The 22,319-nt window shown below is 43.5% G+C and overlaps 3 protein-coding genes across 3 annotated transcripts; all 3 read right to left on the bottom strand.

The window, feature by feature from the left end:
- Window positions 1–838: 838 nt before the first annotated feature.
- Window positions 839–5,380, bottom strand: LOC128430906 (cytochrome P450 20A1). Its single transcript, XM_053417031.1, has 13 exons — window positions 5,178–5,380; window positions 4,558–4,607; window positions 4,234–4,400; window positions 4,000–4,145; window positions 3,747–3,914; window positions 3,424–3,502; window positions 2,788–2,900; window positions 2,616–2,670; window positions 2,393–2,513; window positions 2,180–2,291; window positions 1,775–1,839; window positions 1,569–1,658; window positions 839–1,419 (listed from the first exon to the last, which is right to left on the bottom strand). Exons 1-13 carry the CDS (start codon window positions 5,247–5,249, stop codon window positions 1,269–1,271), a joined length of 1,389 nt encoding a protein of 462 aa, XP_053273006.1. The 5' UTR covers window positions 5,250–5,380; the 3' UTR covers window positions 839–1,268.
- Window positions 5,381–5,710: 330 nt separating this feature from the next.
- Window positions 5,711–10,273, bottom strand: LOC128430907 (transmembrane protein 237B). Its single transcript, XM_053417033.1, has 14 exons — window positions 10,081–10,273; window positions 9,864–9,899; window positions 8,695–8,726; window positions 8,563–8,576; window positions 8,293–8,364; window positions 7,994–8,122; window positions 7,769–7,868; window positions 7,265–7,422; window positions 7,042–7,174; window positions 6,754–6,945; window positions 6,423–6,496; window positions 6,227–6,314; window positions 6,013–6,134; window positions 5,711–5,929 (listed from the first exon to the last, which is right to left on the bottom strand). The coding sequence occupies exons 2-14, from the start codon at window positions 9,894–9,896 to the stop codon at window positions 5,865–5,867; spliced, it is 1,212 nt and encodes a 403-aa protein (XP_053273008.1). The 5' UTR covers window positions 9,897–9,899; window positions 10,081–10,273; the 3' UTR covers window positions 5,711–5,864.
- A 1,446-nt stretch (window positions 10,274–11,719) lies between these two features.
- mpp4b (MAGUK p55 scaffold protein 4b) lies at window positions 11,720–19,639 on the bottom strand. The gene is made up of 21 exons (XM_053417291.1): window positions 19,519–19,639; window positions 19,298–19,419; window positions 19,137–19,214; window positions 18,968–19,051; window positions 18,471–18,602; window positions 15,977–16,058; window positions 15,508–15,593; window positions 15,326–15,400; window positions 15,019–15,215; window positions 14,411–14,469; window positions 14,256–14,273; window positions 14,112–14,153; window positions 13,981–14,001; window positions 13,819–13,833; window positions 13,561–13,602; window positions 13,272–13,445; window positions 13,059–13,139; window positions 12,841–12,934; window positions 12,520–12,628; window positions 12,141–12,275; window positions 11,720–11,911 (listed from the first exon to the last, which is right to left on the bottom strand). The coding sequence occupies exons 1-21, from the start codon at window positions 19,580–19,582 to the stop codon at window positions 11,720–11,722; spliced, it is 1,902 nt and encodes a 633-aa protein (XP_053273266.1). The 5' UTR covers window positions 19,583–19,639.
- Between the last annotated feature and the right edge of the window lie 2,680 nt (window positions 19,640–22,319).

Here is a 22,319-nt window from a genome sequence, read left to right as displayed (position 1 = left end):
GCGGCCGTGCGCGGTACTGCAGGGGCTCTCCCCAGCAGGGGTTCCCAAAACATGTTGAGAACAGAAACGCAGAAAAACGAAACTCCCCACTGGATAAAACAATATTTCTCAAGTTGTGTGGTTTGGAAAAATGCTCCAGGCTTATTCTAGGCATGGTTATTATGAAATACTTGCAACAAAACCTCCTGTTATGGATTCCTCTTTTATTCTATCCCAGAGCGGCAGGAGAGGCTCCCAGGGGCGGATGGAGTGCCAGATTTTCTTGATTGCATTTGGGTGTGCACAATGTGGTTAACCACACAATTTGTTAGAAATTTGAACTACTGAAGTAGAACGTGAGGCGCGCCAGGCCCTTTGTGGCTTCTGTGTTTTGAAACATCAGTTCGTTCTAAATTGATTTAGTCCACTTTCAATCACAGATGTCCCCCCACAGCCATAAGGCCTCTGACCTCTTGGCAACAACCATGATGGACAAGTATTATAAATACTTTGCACTGTCGCGTTACTGTATGTGAGCGTCTAGTGTGACCTGTCTAATGTTGATATGAACTGTTTAAATAATTCATTATTCAATTAATCAGATTAATGTAAGCTTTGTATTTTATCAAGCAATTAACAATGTGGCAGAGGATGACTCTTGTCTTGATTAGAAATAACTAAGCGCTGAAATGATTAATCAAATAAGAAATCAAAAATCTATCAATCAATTAACAGTTAAGGTCCCTATTCATTGATTCCTGCTTTTTTTAAACATGAGGATTTGATGCTTTTTGTGTTGAAATTCTTTTAGTAACACTAAGGGAAGTGGTGATATGCAATACATCACAAACACAATATCTTCATATGTATTTAACTTTATGTCAGCTGTCTTTACAATAAAGAAATGAAATGTCTAAAGACAATGTGGCTCATGATAAAAGACAAACACATCCCTCTGATTCAAGGCAGTTGTTCTTGGATTTATAAAAAACAAACATCTGGCAGCATAAAGTGTATTTTAGAATATTTAAAATACTGATATTCTAACAGTCTTTCAACAAGTGCAGAGTTGATCTTGGGGGAGAGAAGATAATAATGTGCTTCAGGCTCCGGCTGGAAAAAGAATACAACCAAGAAAACAGTGGTGCAGCAACTTGAGTGCAAAAAATCCCCCACATTAAGAAAAGTCCCTCAAGATTGATGCTAATTTTAGTGTTAATTACTGTCACGTAAAATTATAATTGGACTCTTCAGCTCTTCTGCCCCCCGGTGGTGTTTAAAGACGAGTTCTAGCTCCTCCTGCTGACGGTGACCCAGGTCTCGTCTTTAGGCGTGGAAACCAGCTCAGATCTGACCTCCATGACTTGTCCCTTCAGCTTCTGAAGCTTTAGCTGCCGCACCATTGTGCTGAGCAGGATGGTGGCCACAGTGTAGGCGAACCTGTCAGAGACACACCAAACACAATACACTTTGGAAAGCGTCCCCTGAAGTATCCAACCACAGAGTTGTTCCTGATCATTTAAAGTAATTTCTTTAATTTATTCCAGGTCTGACTAATGAAATCTCTGTGTTTTAATGTGGACCTGTACCTGAGCTCTGGGCACGTTTGATTCCCAGAGAAGCCGAGCAGAGAGAAGCTCTTCCTGACCGAATCCTCCTCAAAGCGATCTGGATCGAACCTGAAAGATTTCAGAGTCATCAACAAATCAGACACTGGAAATATAAATATTCCTGCCTGAACAGATGGAGCTGTTACATCCTTTTAAACATCAATATGAAGCAATATGAAGCAAACCTGTAGGGGGTGCTCCATGTGTCGGAATCTTGCAGGACTACTCCCAAAGCATAAATCACCAAAGTCTGAAAGATGACAAAATCCAAACATGATCTTCTAAGAATAGTTAATACAGTTATTATGATGTTTTCCACTATAATATTAATATTTCTTGTCTTCTCAAAGTTTAAATACAAAAACTGAGCACATTTATGCAAATATCTACAAACAATACAGTATACTTCATGATTTAATAATTACACGAGCTTTTAGCTGTTTCCTTATCCCCTGTCTGATTATTAGTTCCTTTCTCAAGGCATCTCGGCAACAAACCTAATACAAACTTCACTGATTGTCAGTAATACTCTGACAAACAGCCGGGAAGAAATCGACGGACAAAGAGCCACACAGATGGAAACCTGATACCTCTTTGGGGATGACATGTTGATCAACCTTCCCTTCCACTTCCTGAAGCCGAGCCGCGACCGGGGTCAGCTTGGCTGTCCTCACCGTCTCATTTAGGACCTGCTGGCAATATCTGGTCAGGGACAGAAATTAAATAATAATGAGTTCATCGACCTTTATTTCACTAAAATTGACCAATGTCAGACATCCAGCTGCCAGGTTTAAAGATCCTACCTAAGCTGAGGGATCTTGTCCAGAGAAACTGGAGCCGAACCAAAAACTTCTGTCAGCTCCTGGTACAACTTGTCCTGGACTTCCTCTGAGGTGGACAGGAAGTGAAGTGCCCAGATACACACTGCAAAATCACAACATTTAACAGCGACGCTGAGGAGATCCATCATAAAATATGTCTGATTTCGAGATTTCATCTCCGGCTGTCTTCCCAGTTGTCACTTACAGTTGGCAGTGATGACGCTTCCAGCCAAAGTGAAAACCATGCAGTCCTCCATGATCTGAAACAAACAACAAGATGCATTTCAGTATATTTTCAGACCTACGCGGTAACTGTGAAGATTTTTCAATTATCGCTAAGGTTTTAAACCAGAGTGGGAGACTTCATCAGTATTCACCTGTCGCTCTGTGAGGCTGGACTGAAGGAGAGCGTCAACAAACGCTGTCTGCTTCCTCTGGGCTTTTCTCTCTTTCGCCACTGACAGCAGCACAGACTCCATCTCTGACAGAGCTGAAGAAATTATATATATATTTAAAAAACAAAACATTATCAGACTCATTAAACTCCAGTTCCTTTTACATATTACAGGCCTGACACCTGAGATTAAAGGTTAGCAAGTCTGGGTTTTTGCTTCCAGTCCCTCAGACAGCATCCAGGATTAACTCCAGCCAGATGCCAAGTGTCTGAAGCAACTGCCCTTGGCAGAAAATCCATAAGGGTCCCCAAGAACAGTGGCGGTTCACTGATTAAGGTGATAGCCCTGAATGGGTTGTGTATGTCTGTTCTCCCACTCTATTTCTATCTGTCTGTGACACAGCTTTACACACAGATCATAGCTGAGCCTCTGCAAAGCCCTGTATCTCTAAAGCAACAAGAACGAGGGCAGAATCCCAAATTTCAACACACAGCAGGTGTGAGGGTGCTAAAATGGTAAAAACCCAAGACCAAGATAAAAAATGGGAATCGCTAAACTGAAAAATCAAGACAGGCAGAAGTTTAGTGTTCCCAAACATCCTTCAATAACCTGACTCACCTTTCTCATAGTGTCCTTTTCTGCTGGTGCTCTTCTCCAGGGAGCCGTCCAAATAGCCTTTTCCGATTACTGACCAGATCTGGTGGTGCCGAAGTGAGTTAACAGACGCAAACAAATACAAATATTAAAATACAAGGAACTGCCACCTAATGTCATGTTGGTGCCTCTAATTTAGTTATGTAACTATATATAGATGAGGTGACCCATTCTTTCCAGTTTTAAATACAGAACAAGAAGTACCTTTAAAACATGCAAGAAATCGACTGTGCAAATGCAAAAGAGCACATTTTTTGACTCAAGATGTTTAAAGCAATCTGCCTCACCGCGTCATGGTTCTTGCGGAAGGAGATGACCTCCGCGTCATCTTTGAAGCGCTCGCCCAGAGCCAGCTGAGTGACCGTCTTCATGGCCAGGCCCAGCAGGTGGGCGCACAGTGGGGTGTGCTGGTCCACTGGGAACGACTTCCACTTTTCGACCAGCTCCTCCACCAGCTGGGAAACAAAAGATGATCCCAGAGGGGATGTTTTGAAAAATGCTCCATACTTCTAAACCATGCAATGCATCAGCAGCACAAACCTGGAGCACGAGAGGAAAGTTGTTCTCCAGTGTGTTGTTGATGGCGCTCTCATACACCTTTTTCCTCATCATGGCCTCAGTGGCCCCGCCTCCCATCCCTGACTGGTAACCCAGCAACGACTTCAGCATCGTCTCAAAGGAGTCGGCTGGGAGGAGCAAAAAGAAAGTGTTGAGGTTATTTTTGTTTACAAAGTGACGACTGTGGTTTAATTTCCTTCCCGCTGGTGGACTTACTGGTGTGGTTGGGGTTGATGTGCTGCTGCAGCTGGTTCACGGCGCCCAGGCTGACCACCGGCCGACCACCGAACCAGAACGACGCCACAGACCCGTGCTCCTGATGAAGACTCATGAGGAACTCGTGCAGACTGCCTCGGTTCACGATGTCCTGCAGGTTGCCATCCCTGACGAGGCAGAAAACAATCGATGTGAATCTCATGTCAACAGATGGTTATCCACATTTGATAAATATATATGTGTGATGCCACCAGACATTAATTTACTTTGACTAAATTGAAGTTTCTAGAAGCTGCAAAGACATAAATACATATATATACTTACTTTTCATCTGTAGGGTTAAGACCTGGGATGCCAGAGGCTTTTCTGGATGACTGCAAATAAAGTCACAAATGGATTTGAGCTGTTACAGTAATTACAAGTAATTCATTGTTTAAACGATTTAAATGAGCATGTATACATAAGTGCACTGTCTTCATAGGGACTAACACACACATTTTCTTCGTCAATAAACAAATCCAGCTAACATCCATTCAATTATAGGGAATTTAAGGTGTGTTTGCGTCAACACATGCTAAGGCACCACATTTTGTACTGTGATCATTAATTAGAGCCTTAAGATAAAATCGGCGTGTAACTTTAGAGAGTTCGATTTCTATATTTTTTACTTTTCTAACTGGTCTTGGCGAGTGGATCGACACTGGGTTCCGCCCACTTTGACTTGGTAAAGTTGTATTTTCTTGAAGCGGTTTTCTGTTTGGTGTATTACACTAAAGCCGAACTTATAAACAGTTCACAGTGTCAGTGTGTGATTCTTAAACTGGCCTGAAAGGGATTCTCCCGCTCTCCAGAGAGAGATGCAGTTTTAAATTCCCCATTTTAAGGCGGAGACTGGCGAGATAAGGACTAGCTGAGAAGCTAACTTGAAACTTGCAGAGACGTACCGGGTACAAGTAGAGAACCGCGCCGACTAACACGATGACGAACGTGACGGCGAAGATGGCGAAGTCCAGCATGACTGCTCAGGTTCAGCAGAACAGTTTCAGTGACTTTGACTCGTGAACATCTGGATGTTTTCCACGTAAACTCTGTTAGCGTCACCACGTCAACACACTGTCCGGGCTCGACTACACGGTCCGGACAGGGAAAAGTAATCGAAAAGGGTGAAATCGATACTGAAACTATAGCAACGCTCACACATTTTTTTGTGCATGTGTGCATTTCCCTTTTTATACATGTTTTATTATCATAACATATTTGTATTTACTAAGTATTTACTTTATTACGATTTCATTTATTCATTATCATTTAATTCACTGTAATCTTTTTTTTTTAATTCTAATTTGTATTGTTTTTTATCCTCTTGTGAAGTCCTTTGTAACTCAAAGTTGTGTAACCCAAATAAAGCGAAAACAACTATTATGACTGAGTTTTTGGTCAGACCGTGGGAATTCCAGCAAAAATAAAATAAAAACACATTGTTGAATTTGTTGGATAAAACCCTGTATTTAAAAAAAGCAACAACAACATAGTGACATTTAAAAAACACAATACAACACAAGTTTAATGCCAAAACACAGTGCAAAAATATATGTGCAAAGCTGTAGAGTCGCAGCGGACACACATGCTCCTCAGGCGATCATTTCTGATTTGTCCTCCGGTTTGGTCGCCTCCAGCTCCATGGCCATGAGATGACCTGAAGGACAACACAGTTAAATCCAACAGGGATCTTCCTTTAAAGAAAACCCCCAAACACAAACACGGATTCTTCTCTCTCACCCTCAGTGTAGTCTGTCTCAGGTTGGGACGCTATTAAGATCCAGGCCAGGCCGACAAACAGCGCCACCACCAGGTTGATGGTCACCCATGGGTGGAGGATATCGCGCTCGGACCCTGGTGGCCTGGAGGAGAGAAAGGGAGAGCCTCAGGTTTCATATGCAGGTTTTGTGTTGAGAGGTAAAAACCTAGCATAGCCCGGCTCCACTGATCTCACCATAACGTTGTGTTGAAGGACGGGTACAGGTTGATGCGATCACTGGTCATCTGCTGGCTCAAGCACAGGACCAGTGCCGAGAAATCCACTAGACGGGAGGGAGAAATAAAACTGAAACCAAACACACACCAGCTACTTCAGGTACAAAAAGAACTTGATGAGGAATCACTGGATGACAAATACAGGACGGACTCACAGAATGAGGCGAGAGCGATGGGATCCAGGGTGATGAACTCTCGCAGAGCCATGGAGCCTTTGGCCAGATTGACTCTGTGAAGCAGAGCAGGTTTTACGATACTGACACAAGCTTTCTGTTTCATACTCTGAGATAAAAACATGCACCTTTGAAAAGATTTTAAATAAACAACTATTAACAATGCGATCAGATATTTTTTACTTGACCTGGGTCATAGCAGCAGCCACACTGGGAGAACTTGATCCCAAATTTCCACTCTGACATTTTTACAAGGGGGCTGACAGGAAAAGTTCCAAAAAAGGTTGAGAGTTCAGTGCACGTTGATCCTCACCTGTCGAAGGCGGATACAGTGTTGATGGCCAGCAGCATGTAGAGCAGAGACTGGCAGGGGTACGCCAGGCTGTGGTACTGCTCCAGCAGGTTGGACAGAGCGGTGAGGTGCTGCCCGGCCAACATGTACACCACCACGACGTTCCACATGGCGCAGCCCGCCAGGAAGCCGTGACAGTACAGGCCGAACCTCCTACAGCAGATGCAGAAGAGAGGATATTTTAGAAAAGGGGGAAAGGACCACGCGTCCATGTGTGTTGTTTTTCTTACAGAGACATGTTTCCTTCACCTGTAGCCTTTGTGAACTCTGATAGAAACTTCTCGGGTCGTCCGGAGCGGCTGAATGTGCTGGAAGTCCGTCATGTTGTCCGTCTGGACGCTGGTCTTCCTCCAGTCGGAGCGCTCCGACGCCTGGAAACGCTCTGCACGTGAACACACACACGTTTAAGTTAGTATTTCACCATTTAACAGCCTCGATCACTTCTTCTTCTTCTTCTTCCTTCGTTACTCACTGTTCTTCTCGACAAACACCTTCCCGACCGGCTGGCTCTGACCCTTAGGGGCCGAGAACAGAGAATGCTGGGAGATAGGAGGGAGGGTGTCGGTGATGATATCATCTTCTTCTATGTCCAACTCATCGGGAAGCTGCGACTCGACGACTTTTGACTTCCTAAAATGACAACAATAAAGGTTATATCCATTACAACATCATTTATAATCATGTTGTTGCTTCATTAAATCTTGTTCTATTTTTAACACAACTCAACACATAATATGCATTTTTTGCAGACACTTTGCTCTGCTTCATCAGACATGATTGAAAAATATAAGGTTTCACTGATTTTGACATATGAAGATGTCACTTTGGGCTTTTGGGCAAATTAAAGCAGCTGTTTTTAATATCTTTCAACTTTTTTTCCACCGTCCTTGATTAACTGAGAAAAGATGAACTGATGTGGAAAATAGCCGTTATAGTCAGTCCTTGCAGAAATAAATGCAGTGCTTTGAAATCCTACTTTTTCCTTTTGCTCTTTTTCACCACCTCTTCTCCGTCTGTGTACTGATCAGCTGTATCTCCGTTCACCAGATCGGCCTGGTCGTCTTCAACATCTGAAACTGCGGAACAAGCGTGAATATATGTGAATATACTCCGATCTGCCACAGTTCATGCAGTTTAATTGTTTTCTTGTCATGTCGTAAAAGCCTACGTGTGCCGTCTGTACACGCAGTCGAATTTTTACCGATAGCCGCTGTTTTCTTTTTCTTCCTCCTCCTCGAGGGAGGCGCTCCATTTGTGGTTTCCAGGGAAAGTTGCTCTCCCACCTCAGATGTCCTCCTACTGTCCAGTCCTCCCATCTCCAGCCCCTGATCTAAGAAACGAAGCGGTGCGTGAGTATTGACATTTTACTCTGAAAGGCTAAGTTGTGTTGATGGCTCAAACAATTTCTCCCCTTGCAGAACATTTTCTCATGTTTTCTTGAACACAAAGCAGCATTTCACAGTTTGAGGGACACAGCGGGAGACTCTTTGTGTTTCTTACCGTCCACATCATCAACTCCATTCGTCTCCTTCCTCACCCTCTTCTTCTTTTGTCTCGGCGCTGCCACTTCCACTGCGTGAGAACAAAAAAAGTGAATCCAAATTAGAAAAGCTTCAGTACAAAACTGAAGAGGGATACATGATTATATCAAATGAAATAAGAATGTTAATAGAATATACATAGCCTCAACAAGATGCACATACAAGATATTAAATATTTTTTGCCATTATAATTATTATATTAACATATGTTCTACAGATTCTGACTCACCAGCTGTGTCTTGACTTTACGTTTCACACAACAAAGAAAGAGACGATAATAATATGGGTCAGTACAAAAACGGTATGTGAAAACAAAGTGATGATTGTCTGGTCACAGTCAGAAATGAACACGTTTATGTACCTCGTCATCGGGGGGAGCGACCGCTGTCCTCGCTTAAGAGACAAAAGACAAACACACACGTCAGTTCTCTTCTTTATGTCTTTGTTAAAGGTTCTTGTCAAATAATACAATATAAAAGTTAATTCTGATCAGATTTAACACCGCTGACTTTAACCCGTCTACCACTAGCGAGAGTGCTGAGAAACCACAAATCAAACACTGCAGGTGGTGAAATTGGATTAGTGAAATGCTCGGATCCATCAAACGAAGCGTAAACACATTAACAAATTAACACCTGATCTGGTTTGGAGTTTAATAGAGTTCTAAAATGTTAAGGATAAGGCATCAGAAATAAATATCTTACCATTGTCTTTCTGGCCATTTCACCCGAGAATCAAGTAAGAGCGGAGTGAAGCCACAAGTAACATCCTGGCTGCTAAATCCTCGGCTAAGTCTGACGGAGGATTACTCTGGGTAAGAGGTCAAAACCTTTTCTTTCTTTTTTTTCAAACTCTTGAAGCAGTGTGTTTATTTTTGAGGAAGTGCGCGTCTGTGGAATCTGGTTTTAATCTCTGCGACAATAAAGCTAAGTCTATTTCTTCTAGGTTTGTTTGGTGACAATCGAGGAGTAAAAGTTTTTTGTTTTGACCTTTATATATACAGTCTATGGTTTTGACTCAGATATCAAAACAGAGAAACGCAGCGAATCGACACATATAAGAAAATTAAAGCGGCTTAATTTTATATTCTAGTGATAAATAACTTAATTAATTAATACACTATAAAAACCGTTGAACTATTTGAATGTAGAGCACTTTTATTTCTCTATAAAATCTGTCTGCAGCTCTGTTTTCGTGTTGAAATGACGAGTTAAAAAAACCAAACAGTTCATTTTCTTTTTGAATCATTACATCACATTGAACTCTATTTGCTCCACCGCCTGAGGTCTTTTAGGTTGATTAGACGAATTCTTGTTTTGTTTTGTTGTAATGAATGTGTTATTTTGCCTCTTGCATCAATACTAAAAAGGAATAATTGAACAACTTCGATGCAAATGTTCCTTTTGAGGACAGTGCATCTTCAAACGTATAATAAATAACATTAATGATGATTGCACAGCACAGTGATCCTATAAATACCTGTGAAGAAAAAGGTTTGGGGTTTAAAACCCGGATACTTCTCTCACTAACCTGTGGAAGAGGCGGAAGCTCCCTGGGCCGCATCTTCTGTAGTAGAAACACAGGGTATTTGAGATTTACTGGTAACTTACAATGCGAATGTGTAAAAACACACAGAGTTAGAAAACAACTGTTAGCTACACAAACAACTCAACCCCGCTAGCTCAGAAAATGCTAATCCTTAAAAGCCACTCATACCGTTATTTAGGAAAACAAACGTGTTAGCTACCTTCGAGTTTTCCGTTTTCCTCTCCAGATGTTCTCAGAGCCGAACCTTTCAAAGCTCATCCAGTGGAATGAACTCCACTTCCTTCGTATTTACCAAAGACGACATCAGTTTGAAAGTGAATAAACAGCGTCTTCTTCTCCCGTTGCTCGCTTTATTTACATTCTGCAAGAGGCGAGTTGCCACCCGGACTCATTCAAGGGACGCACACAACACTCCTTTCCCGTGTCTTCACAATAAAAGTTCCACTTCAAGGGAGGTGAACAGGTGAAAAAAATACAAATAAAATATATAAATTTAAATCCTGAATAGTTACAAATTTCAAGCAAAATTAAATGTGTTCCACACTGTGATTCTTGTAAGGCGTCAGAAGCCAAGGCTGGAAACTACTACATGGTTTTCTCTGATTGATTTAATTTAATTAAAATAAAAAAAATTATAAATTTTTGTTTTTAGATTTACATAGTGTACGATATTGTGCAATCAATGTTGAACAGGAAATAAATGACAAGTCAATTTTCCCCACTTTCAAATTTTCTGCAAATTTTGGTAAGAATTTTAGCATGTTAAAGCCCTCAAAAAGTCATTTGATTTGCCTGCAAAATAATAATAATAATCATTACAATTTCAATAGGGCCTCACTGTCTGTCAGTGCCTGTCAGTGCTCGGACCCTAAAAAAAGACAAAATAAGTGAATGCAGAGATAAATTACTATGAGAGTTGCTTTATTAACGTCACAAACAGGTACAAGTTTTAAAATTCCATTGCTTTGCATGCACTTTGGAAGCATTTTACTATGAAAAACATGGTTTAAGGTCACTAAAGTGTTATTTTTGCAAGTTTGCCAAACACAGCATTTGGTTAATTTCGCTTTTTGTAAACCTTGGGTACATTTTTTGGCGTGCAGTGACAAACGCTAAGCTATAGAAAAACACACAGAAGTGATAGACGTGACATGTGGAGAACTTCATCCTGCACTGTGGCTCCACCACACAGGATCTACACAGGAAGTCAGCTCACCTGGATCATCCTGTAAGATTATTGTAAAGTATCCATCCTACAAGATAAAAAAAAAACTACATTTGGATTTCTACTGTGTAAACATCAGTTGGACAAACCTCAAGTCTATTTTGCAGATCTGTGTTACAACAGAGGGGAGCAGGGCAAGAAATTGAAAAGCTACTTGCAAAGTACAAATCGACCTTTTTATAAGCACTCGGTCACTGTAATAATTCACAGAGCGTAATGTTATTATACTTGTCTAAATACAGTTGTCTTCCTACTTTTAAAAGACAAACAAAAAGCTGATTGAACTGACAGAGCTTCAGGGATTTCTTTGGGCACGAGTCCAGCTTCATCTCGTCTTTGGGGATTTGACGACGACTTAAGAACCAGATCAAGCACGTCAGAAACACCCAGATCAAAATATCCAGATTTTATTTCATGCCCTACTCCCCTTGAAAATATAGTGTTGGACAGAGAAACAAATTGATTTCAATGTTAAGCTTTTCCAGATGATATTCCAGACTTTCGGTTTGCCAAAATTTGCTGCCATAATAATTAAAAACAAAAAAAGGGGGCGAGGGGGGGTGGGGAGAGGGTCACATCTCTCTTCGGCCCTCCTCTTCTCCTCCATCCTCCCTCAGGAGTCGGTGGTGGGCCGTATCCAGCTGGCGGGGACCCACTGCGGCTCGTCCTGAGCCTTCCTCGCCGCGGTCAGCAGCTGGGCGCAGGAGTCCTGCAGCCCGTCGTTCACGATCACATGGTCGAAGAACTGAGAGAAGTGCGACTCCATCTTGCGGGCGGCCTCTTCCATCTCCTGGAAGTCGTCGCCCTGTTGGAGGATGGAAAATTTTAGATGAAAATGTTCAAATCATACAAATTAAATAGGTTTGAAATTAAATATATCATAACATGGTGCTCTTGAGTGTATCAATGATGAGATGCATCAATTTGTGACACCTATTTTTCTTCTCACATTATTCTAATGAGTTTTTCAATCTGAACGGAAAAATGGAAAAGTACTGAGGTCGGAAAAAACAGACTCATAACAGTGATCTTACTTTGAAGGGTCTGTTGACATAGTAGTTGGTGGTGATGCACGAATCCTGTCTGGTCTCCCTGAGGTGCTCCAGAGGCGGAGGCTTCACATAGATGATGTAGGCCTTCAGTTCGTGGGTCCTCACTGCCTGAATGGCCTGAATAGAGAAGATGGATTCAAATTAAATGAATTCTAATGAAGGCAAGTTTTAATAAAAAGGGTTAAAAGTTATGGAAACTCAAGTGGTTCTAATTTAATCCGTTTGTTAACAGAATTATTTTAATTTAGACACAACAAATAATGACAATGTCATTGAATGGAAAACACAAATTTGCGCAAAACTTCTCATTGATTCCGAAACTCAAAACTTGAATCCCTGCCACAGTTCATGTTGTGTTTACGTTGGGCTCAATGTCGATGACGCAGATCTTTCCCCGGTTTAAAACATCCCTCACAGACTCGATGCTGGTGCCGTACAGATTCCCTTTGTACTCGCCGTACTCCAGAAACCTGTGGAACATCATCACCGTCATTTTAATACGAGGTGTGTTATGTGCAGACACAGGATCATTATAAATCTTACACAAATCAGGAACAAAATGCAACTGTCCACAGATCACATGCTTGCAAAATTGTGAACATTTGACCTTTAGTTCAAACTCAAATCTCAGACAAGCATTACAAACTCTCCTCCACACTCTGATCTGAAAAATAAATCCTACCTGTTGTTATAAACCATGTTGTCGAAGACTTCTCTGCTGGTGAAGAAATATTCTCTTCCCGACTCCTCGTAGCTTTTGGGTGCTCTCGTGGTGTCTGGTCAGGGAAAAGAAAAAGAATCTCATTAATCACATTTCATTTAAAAACTTACCATCAGGGGTTGGGATGTGCTTTCATATATTATTTTGTTTGTGTATATATATATATCTCATGTACATACAAGCTAAAGCTCCCTGGAAGACGTTGGGGTTCATTTCGATCAAGCGCCGCCGAAGTTCATTCACACCCACACTAGACGGACCTGCGGACATCAGAATCAACAACTTGGTCCTAATCGTACATTTCATCACCCTGACCCATCAACATTTCATTTTAAACATTTATACACGTTATAAATGTATTTATGCACTCAAATAAAAGCTGCTGGGTGTACCTAAGAGGGCGATAAGGCGGTGTGGGTCCTGCGGCTGGCGCTGGTAGCGAACCACCTCCTCGTACGGGCTGTTGAGGGCGCTGTGGCAGCTGCTGGGACAGCGGGTGTGGCAGGTCGGCTGCGTGGTGCTGTGGAAGTGCCGCCTGCACAGACGCATGCTGCGCCGGAAGCCCGCTGAGGTAGAATGAAGATTAAAGTCATGAGAGTCCTGATCCTGATAGAAACTCACACAAAAGGGATAGATTATGATGTATAGTATAAATGAGCATCTTTATGTTTGGAGACTTACTTAAGTAAATCCCCTCAATGCTGCTGGTGAAGTCATCCTCCTCTGGTTGGATATGAGGAGAAGCCCAGTGAGACATGGAGGGAGAGTGGAAGAAGGGATGGTGAGAAATAAAAAGAGGAAACCATATATATTTTGGGTAGGAGCATGAATAAAAAATGATTCATCTTTTGTTTAGCTATTTAACCGTCAATTTATTTATTCATTTCCTTTTTATCTGGTAGTTGTTTTGTTCCCCCCTATATTTAAAAATGTTCTCACCTTCTCTGAGCTCCTCTGACGTTTCCCCCCGTGAGACATCAGGGAAATTCGGAAAAGAAAGAAAAAACCAAAGCTTTAGGTGAAGGACAGGAAACAGAACTTTGCATCTTGAACACCGAGTTCAGAATCAAAGAGGGATTAGATCCACAAAGACTTACCTACCAGATTCAAATGCCTCCTCATCTGTCAGAAAGAAACACACAAACACAAACACACAGGATGTTAATCACAAAGCAGCGATGACACATAAGAAGTTTGTGAGATGAAAAACCAAGTGGCAGCTGAGGCTTTACCTGCTTCGAGACATTTCTCATCAATGGCCATCATGTCTTCCTCTGTGGGTGGAAAGTAAAATGTTACATCTGAGGGAGAACATAGTATATATATAATACATGTCGTGTTTTTGGCCCCAAACCTGAAGTGTAATCCCAGCTTACCTTCGTCTACAGTGCTCACTTCAGTAAGCGTGGAGTAAAACACAAGGAGAACTCTACTGTGACATCAGGTGGTGAAGGCAGCATCACACCAGTAACTGTGGTGGACTGTTAATTCAGAGTCTGAGGTGAGTTAAAGACGATGTGGGCGGACTTACAGGTCTGAACGCAGGCATGTGGCTGATAAGGCTGAGCCCACCAGAAGTCCCTCTGCTTCCTGTTACAACACACACATCCAGGTTTCAATGAATCCATTTCCCAACAGTCCAAAAAGCGAATTATTTTAATTATATAAACCAGAAGAAATAAGAAAAGTCACACTTGAGAAGGTTGAACCATCACATCTTTTACATTTTGCTTCATAAATGACTTAAATGATAGAATTTGAACATGTGTGTTATTCTGTTACAAGAATCTATTTACAAAACAATTAGTCCAAGTTGCTTGCAAACCTTCCAACTATGAAAAAAGTTTAATATTAGGGGAGAATTGAAACTCGTGTTCCATCAGCTCCTGATTTAAATCATTGACTTTTTAAATCGTTATTAATCCAAGACTGTGACAGTTTTTCGAGAAGTTGGCTTCTTTTCTAAAAGAACGCTTTTGCAGGAACTTTCCTTACGCAGGGACATTTCTTTAGGTTCTGTAAAGATCAGCTGAGAAAACCAGAACACACACAAGCTAATGTCCTTCGGGTTTGTTGTGCATAAATATTATATATATATATTTAAAAACTGGCAGACTAAACATATCCCACCCTTCTGACCGTCTGAGCAGGTTGGTGGAGGGGATGAGGCCGGCGCAGTCTGTGTTGCTGGGGAGTTTCTTGGCCTGCCACCAGAGGGCGTCTGTCTGGTCCACGATCTCCAGCACGTCGCCCTTTCGGAAGCTCATGCCGGCGTCGGCGCAGGGGATGGACGGGTCCTGTTGGGGGCTGTAGTCGGCCATGGACCGCACGTAGAGCTAGCACCAGACAAAACAGTTTGTAGAGAAGATAATTTGATTTAGAATAACAAATCTTCCATAAATTCATATGTGGGTCTATGAGGTAGGTATAGATGATAGAGATCTACCATTGTCTGGTTGTGGACTGGCCTTTCTGTGATGGGAACCACCTTGAACATGATGGTGCCCTGCGACCTCACTTGCTGAAGAAACCACACGGATTGATTAGATGACAAGCTGGTCTCACAGCAGTTTTATACGAGTAATTCACGGGGGGGACGTAAAAGCCGCCATGACGCACTCGACCTACCACGACTTGGATGACCTGCTCAGGCTCCATCCCGTCCACGGGGAAACCGTTCACCTCTATGATCCGGTCCCCTGCGTGGAGCAGACCTGCGGACACACACACACACACACACACAAATACAAATTGAATTTAAATGAATCCGCTTGTGTACTTGACTCTAAAGGGCTTTATTTTGGCGAGAAACAGAGGTATTCATATTCATATTGCTTTCAGAGATTCTTTTAGTGGTTTTTATTTATTGACTGGAGCTGAACCAAGTGTTTTTAACTGACAGGTGATGATGCTATAAAGTGAATTCACGTCAAAGGGCCAGTTACTTCTGTCGAGGGGCAATTGAAAGCTCGGAAAATTGGGCTCAAGTTATTTTGTTCAAGTTTTTGTAGCTTTTTAATTTGTTGTTTTGTTCAATCGCCAACATGTCATTACTATAATAAAGTTATTTCAGCTTCTTAATGAACATTCGGCTCACCACTTCGATCAGCCAGTCCTCCGTGAATCACCCGGGCGATAAAAATCTCTCCCGTGACCTCGTTCCTCTTTATAGTCGCTCCCTAGAACAGAAAAAGATGACAATGCAGAAATGAAATAAACCTGTTGAGTCACACAAACCGGGACAGAGAGACACTGATGGAGTCTGCGGGACGCAACGACAGGATGAAAACCAAACGCTCAGAATGAAAGTGAACCAGAGCCTTGGAGGCGTTGAAATGAAGGCTCAAGAGGTCAGACATCGTTGGTGGTGAGGAAGAAGGAGATGATGATGGAAATATGAAGGAATGAAAAGATACAAGACGATGAGGAAAACCAAAAGAAAATTTCAACTACCACTGTGCACGTTAAGAAGTCAGCCACTCTGCAGAGACGAAAGGACCCATGAAGTCCATTTTCTGGACACTTTCATCCACGCGTCTCACGTCGCCTTCTTTTTCTTCTTCTTCTTCTTCTTCCGCTTGGTCGAGCGACCTCCTTTCTCCTGCCCGTTGACCAGAGGATGCTTGGACGTTTGGAGATCAGTAAAGGTGTGCTGCTTCTGAGGCGAAGGGACGTTCTTGGATTTGACGGTGGTTCGAGGTGACCCGCCGCAAGACACAGACAGACCGCTGGTGCCCTGGGAGGTGGAGGGAGCGTCGAGCGAGCTGCTGAGGGAACTGGAGGAGGAGGTGCAGGAGGGAAGCGATGGGAAGGAACATCTGGATTGGTGTGTCAGAGACGGACGATGCCCTCGAGGCTTCTGGCTTGGGCTCTTCTTGGGTGTGCTGACCTGCTCGGTGACCACATGCTTCGGGGAGTTGATGTCAGACTTGGAATCGGAGAGGAGCGTCTGCAGCCGGTCCACCACCTGAGAGAGGAGGACTAGGGCTTGCGAGTTGTCCTGCACCGTCTCCGACATGCGTTCGGTGGCCGCTGCCATCTTCTCCCCCAGGAGCTTGATGTCCTTGGTGCTGTTCTCCATGGAGCTGGCGGCCAGCTGCACGCTCGTCCTCAGCTCATCCAGACTCTCCTGCTTGGCGAGCTCGACCTGGGGCATGTCCATCACGCGGTGAGGGCGCATGGGGCTCGGGGGGGCCGTGCGGATGCGAGGGCTTCGGTTTCTGAGCCGAGGAGGCAAGCCCGGCGGGAGGTAGTCGTCTATGTTGGCACAGTAAGGGACAGTGAGGCATGGGGGAGATGTGGTCCAACGCCGGGATGCGAGAAGCGGGGACGGGGCGCCGGCAGATTCTCCCGTCTCATCCTCATTCCCGCTGTCGAGCTCTTCTATGATGTTGTCTCCAAATGAGAAAACAGAAATGGTTAATCCATGAAAAAGCAGGAAGTAGAGGTGATGGAAGATGAAGGGTGCGATGATGACTGATGAAGAAATGCACAGGGTCTTCTTTTCTTACCGATCAGAACAGAGCTGTAGACCGAAGGCGCCGAGCGGTTCAGGCTTGGCTCCCAGAGCAGGTTGGCGTAACAGACTCTACACTGGCTCACCGGTTTGCTACAGCACCCCCGACAGTTACCAGTTGGCTTGTATTGAGGTGGGGTGTACGGCCGAGCCCCTACTGGGCGACACAGCGCTTCAGCTGGAGGGAAGCTGCCTCTCCGAGCGCTACCCCACGATGAATCCCCGCCATCGAGGTGGAGCTGGCTCTTGACTGCGGGGCTCTGGAACCCGAACGCACCGCCTCTGTGGAGCCTTCGCCAGGCCAGGCGTCTCACGGTTTCCCAGTGACTGCTGATCCCCGCTCGGGGGCTTTTTGCACTGGGAGGGGAGGCACTGGGCAGCGGCAGCCCAAGTCTCTGGCGGTTGCCAAACTGTTGGACAAGACGGTGACTCAAATATTCAACACGGGGACTGAAGAATATGGAATTATGGAATATCTGCTTGGAAAAGTGAGATTGAGGCTGCGTTAGTCAACGAAAAAACATCAGAAAGACTAAAGCAGTAGCTAACGGGAGACAAAAGCATTCAGTCTCTTCCAGGAGCTTCGAACAGTTGGAAAATCATCTGTAGCATCAACAGACAATTACACAAATGAGAGATTATAAAATTCTAACATCTGGTCTCTGTCGGATACGTCCGCTGTCCGATTTATATTGGGCAAAAAAACAACAACCTACATATTAAAAATATCCATGTGCATCTGCTTACCCATTCAGGGATATGAGTGGAATCTGAAAACGCTACCCGAAAACCCTTTGCATTAGAACGATGCTCTATCACAGCGACAGTGTGACTTTGTGTTCTGGAGACATTTATTTATGTGGCTCCAGAAGGTGAGCTTTATCTGATGGGTTTCCTTAATACCCAACAAACCTGTTTCGGTGAGTAGGGATTAAAAAAATATAATGATCTCATCAAAGCGTGGCCTTATTTTAGAGCCTAAATAAGGCCTGAAGAAGCTGAATTTGCAGTTTTATGATTTAACAATGCCTAAATTTAGAGTGAGTAATGGGGAGGGATTAGGCTGGTAGCTCACCAAGGGTTGTTTGTTTTTGACCAGGCAGACGATCCTGGTGGCCTCCTCGTCGTCCGGCAGGTCCTCGGGCATCGGCGGCAGCGTTGGCTCATAGTCCCGCTGGGCCACGGAGTCATGAGCAGACAGAAGAGCCTGCACACACAACGCAGATCAGGCACAACACAAACTGCTACAATGGTCGTCAAGATTCAACACAAGTAAGTTACTGAAATGAGGTAAATATCAGGCAAACGTTAAAAGTCTGGTAAATTAAAGCATAAAGCTGTCGCCACAGGGAATATCATTACAATATTTCTTCAGAAAATGTAAGCAAATATAGATTATCAACTGCCTTTCTATCTTTCTTTTTTTTGTGCCTTTGTCACTGACAGTTCACAGAAGGTTTGGCGTATTTGTAACCGATTTAAAGTTTTAAAGCTTAAAAAGTCCACAGCAGCACGATCAACTGGTTCCCCTGAAAAACATACAAGCACAGAACCCCCGACACGGTTTCCTACCTGCAGGTGAGGCTGCCGCAGGAGACGGTAGAGCTCTTTGGCCTCTTCAGAGCCGCCCTGTAACGCCCTGATGTCGATCAGCAACTGCACACGAAGGGATGATGACGCATATTTAATAAAAACATGTCCACAAAATGAGTCGTTAAAAAAATAGATAAATAAATCAAACCTGAAGTGAGAGTCCTGAAGCGTAGTCCAGAACCGGAGCTGGAGAATCTCTCAGGTGCCTCTGAAGACACTCGTAAACCTGAAAACAAATCCCTTGAATAAGTCACTGGGAAGTTAATAATAAAAGAAGTTATATTATTTACAGCAGTTCATTTTCCAGACCTTGAGCAGCAACTGCAGCCAGGGGGCGTTCAACAAGCTGTGGAGAACCTCCGCTCCATCGATGTCCTGATTCACCGAGTGCCTCACCTCCTCGATCACATCTGTCAGGATCTGACGCAGGCCTGAGACACACAAGCGCATCGACACACACATCCGGATTGTTATTTAGTGAGAGTGTGAAAAGGAAAACCCATGAATAAACTAAAAAGGGCCCCACTGACCGTGTTCTCCCAGTTCGCAGTGGGGGTTTAACACCTGAGCCTCCACCGCCTGCCTCATGGTCATCGGACTCCCGACCTCTGACCCCGTCTTCCCCGCTGACAGATTACCAGGACTGGCAATGACCTGGAAAAAAAAAAGGAAGGTAAACACAACACGGGAGGAGGGGGAGGAGGGGAGGAGAGGAGAGTAAAATACAAGGTTGAGTACATTTATAAAATCCACATCTAGTGGGAAAAGGTCAGGAGGGGCAGTCATTAGTGTGTATGAATGGGGTCGGGGGGGTTAATGGCACACTTCACGGCGGCTTGAGTGAAAGTACAGAGATGTGGACCGCGTAATCTCTGGCTGACGAAGTGTCGCAGGACTCAGATTAATAAACTGTTTCCTCATTTGTGCTGTGACAGTATTCATATAGCCGTTATTTAAATTTGACACTAAGTAGAGCTATGTGATCGACTCCCCAAATAACAGAAATGGGACGAAAAGCATTTAAGCAGGTTTTTCTAACCATCTTTTTATCCAAGGCCCTGCCACGCAAATAGATGAGTGTAAGTAAAGTGGTTGTAAGAACAAAAAAAAAGCTACTTATGAGGTAAGCACTGATCTGGCAAATGTCTGTAGTAAAGGAAGAGGATGACCCATCTGGCCTTCCTCCCAGCCCTTCTCTTTCTCTCAAATGAAGCAGGTGCACGGCTCTTACCTGTATGTCCAGGTCCTCCGGGATGCTGGGACCCTCTGTCCTGCAGCTCCTGCAGCTTTCAGCACCGTTATTGGTGCAGGAAACCAAAAATACGACGGGTAAATATTCCCTGGAGACTGGACGGTGCACTACGCTTTCATCGAACTACAAGGGAACGAGGGAGAGAGAGGGAGAGAGGGAGAGAGAGAGAAAGAGAGGAGGGCTGTAATCTCTCCCGATCCCACTTAATCCCGGGCAAGTGAGCTGCCTCCCTCGGGCCACCGGAAGCCGGTTTCCCCTCTCACCGGCTGGCTGGTTGTCACCGTGCTGCCAAATCTCCTTAACTCTTTCAGCATTTAGCAGCACGCAGGAGGAGCTGCAGGGAGAGGAGGCAACGGACTGAGGGAATGAAGGTGTTACTTCCAAAGAGGAGAGAGAGAGGACGTTAGGATCACATTCATCTACAAATTAGAAAAAGGGCTTTATGATTTCAGTGCTGAAGGGAGGCAGGAGATGAAAAAAGGTGGGAAATCCCTTGAATGAATAATTAAAGATCGGCTCATCTGCCAAATCAGCAGTTTATGAAGAGCAATGATGCTCAGGCAAGAAATCTTTCCTCAGGGCCTGATGTAATAATCTCCACATCGCTAATCCAATTCTCGATGGAAACCTGAAAAAACAAAGATTGTTGTTTTGTGCTCAAAACACTGAGATTATCCTTCTGCACTTGACAAAAAGCTCTTAAGGTGCTTGTGGTTGTTGGTTAATTCTCACCTCACTCAAGTCTTAAGATATATTGATGCCTCTGCCACAATAAAACCAGCCAGCTCTGGCTCATCCTAACCTACAGAGAAACAAAACCATCTTTGAGTAACATGCCAGTTATAACCAACAAAATCTATTTTAAAAAAACGGTTTCAAATCGCTCATATTTGTTAAAAACTAAATTAAATACAAAAAACATCTATGATAATCCCAACTTCCCACATCCTCAGGGGACGTCTTGAAATCCCTGTATTGAAAACTAAAGCATGTTCAGTAAAATATAAAGCTGCAAGATCTCTTCTGAGGAGCTGAGATCAAAATTTTAAGCATTTTAGCAAAAAATGTCGGAGCAGATTAGTTCTCGATGTCCATTAAATACGTTTATTGCCCTTCGTTGTCATTTAAAAAAGGTACAACACACGTGACATCATGTAAAAGACACACAGGGTTCGGCGTCATGTCAGCCAGCTGAAACAAACAACAACAGCAAACTCTTTACAGTTACTTTTTACAACAAACTCAGGTATTTCCACAGTGAACTGTTGCGGTTGAGGTCAGTACATCGAAGCGGTCAGTTGTCGCGGGGGTTCGAACAATTTCTCTTCAGTTTACATTGACATCATAAAGCAGCTCTTTATGTCCGAGTCAGTCATGGTACAGTGGTTAAAATAAATATCACGATCTGAATGGGTCGTCAGTTGTGTTGGTGTGTGTCCTTCCTTTTGAGCAGCAGCAGCAACAATTCAATTAAAATGTTTTAACTACAGTGCATCCATAGTTTATTGTGGAGGGGGGGGGGGGGGGGGGGGGGGGGATTTTCTCCGTAACAGAGACGATATTGCTTCACTGATTTGAGAGTCAGGCACGTACGGTCCCGAGAGAGACAGGAGGTTACAATCCATGACAGAGAAGGTTGTCACGGTTGTTTTAAAGTCACAAAAGTATGAGAGAGGCCTGATTTCAAATGGTTCCGCTCTGAGAGGTTCACCTTGGATGATCGCTCTTGAAATTCTTACATTACAAAGTGCCTGGAGGACTTATTGGGATATTTGACGACGCAAAATCCATCATCCTCCTATCAGTTTCGATTTAATAGTACACAGGAGCACAATTACAATTCTAGATTTGAATCTCACCCACTTGGCACTAACTTCCTTCCAAAAAAATCCTGCATGTGGGCCAGTGGCTTTTCTATTGTTAAACCGTCTGAGAAAACAAAAGCCATGACATTAAAAAAAAGGGCTCGATCATCCTCTGAATCCTCTCTTAAGCCCTTTTTATAAACTGGCATGTGGGACGCAAATAAGCAACAATGTCGGACGGTTAGTGCTGTGTATGGTTTAAAAAAAAAAGAAC

The sequence above is a fragment of the Pleuronectes platessa genome, chromosome 24 (assembly GCF_947347685.1).
Source record: "Pleuronectes platessa chromosome 24, fPlePla1.1, whole genome shotgun sequence".
Lineage (NCBI taxonomy): Eukaryota > Metazoa > Chordata > Actinopteri > Pleuronectiformes > Pleuronectidae > Pleuronectes > Pleuronectes platessa.
The sequence above is the reverse complement of the archived record's forward strand: the minus strand, read 5'-3'. Positions and strand labels throughout refer to the sequence as shown.

Coding starts and splice junctions, on each gene's coding strand:
- LOC128430906 (XM_053417031.1), bottom strand. CDS start 5,249: ATGCTGGACTTCGCCATCTTCGCCGTCACGTTCGTCATCGTGTTAGTC. Junction 4,146..4,233: donor CATCAACCCCAACCACACCA/GTAAGTCCACCA, acceptor TGCTCCTCCCAG/CCGACTCCTTTGAGACGATG. Junction 1,420..1,568: donor CAAACGTGCCCAGAGCTCAG/GTACAGGTCCAC, acceptor TGTCTCTGACAG/GTTCGCCTACACTGTGGCCA.
- LOC128430907 (XM_053417033.1), bottom strand. CDS start 9,896: ATGCGGCCCAGGGAGCTTCCGCCTCTTCCACAG. Junction 7,175..7,264: donor GGTGTTTGTCGAGAAGAACA/GTGAGTAACGAA, acceptor GTTCACGTGCAG/AGCGTTTCCAGGCGTCGGAG. Junction 5,930..6,012: donor TGAGACAGACTACACTGAGG/GTGAGAGAGAAG, acceptor GTTGTCCTTCAG/GTCATCTCATGGCCATGGAG.
- mpp4b (XM_053417291.1), bottom strand. CDS start 19,582: ATGACCATGAGGCAGGCGGTGGAGGCTCAGGTGTTAAACCCCCACTGC. Junction 19,215..19,297: donor GGCTGCAGTTGCTGCTCAAG/GTCTGGAAAATG, acceptor ATTTGTTTTCAG/GTTTACGAGTGTCTTCAGAG. Junction 16,059..18,470: donor TCAAAAACAAACAACCCTTG/GTGAGCTACCAG, acceptor TTTCTGTTCTAG/GGAGCGACTATAAAGAGGAA.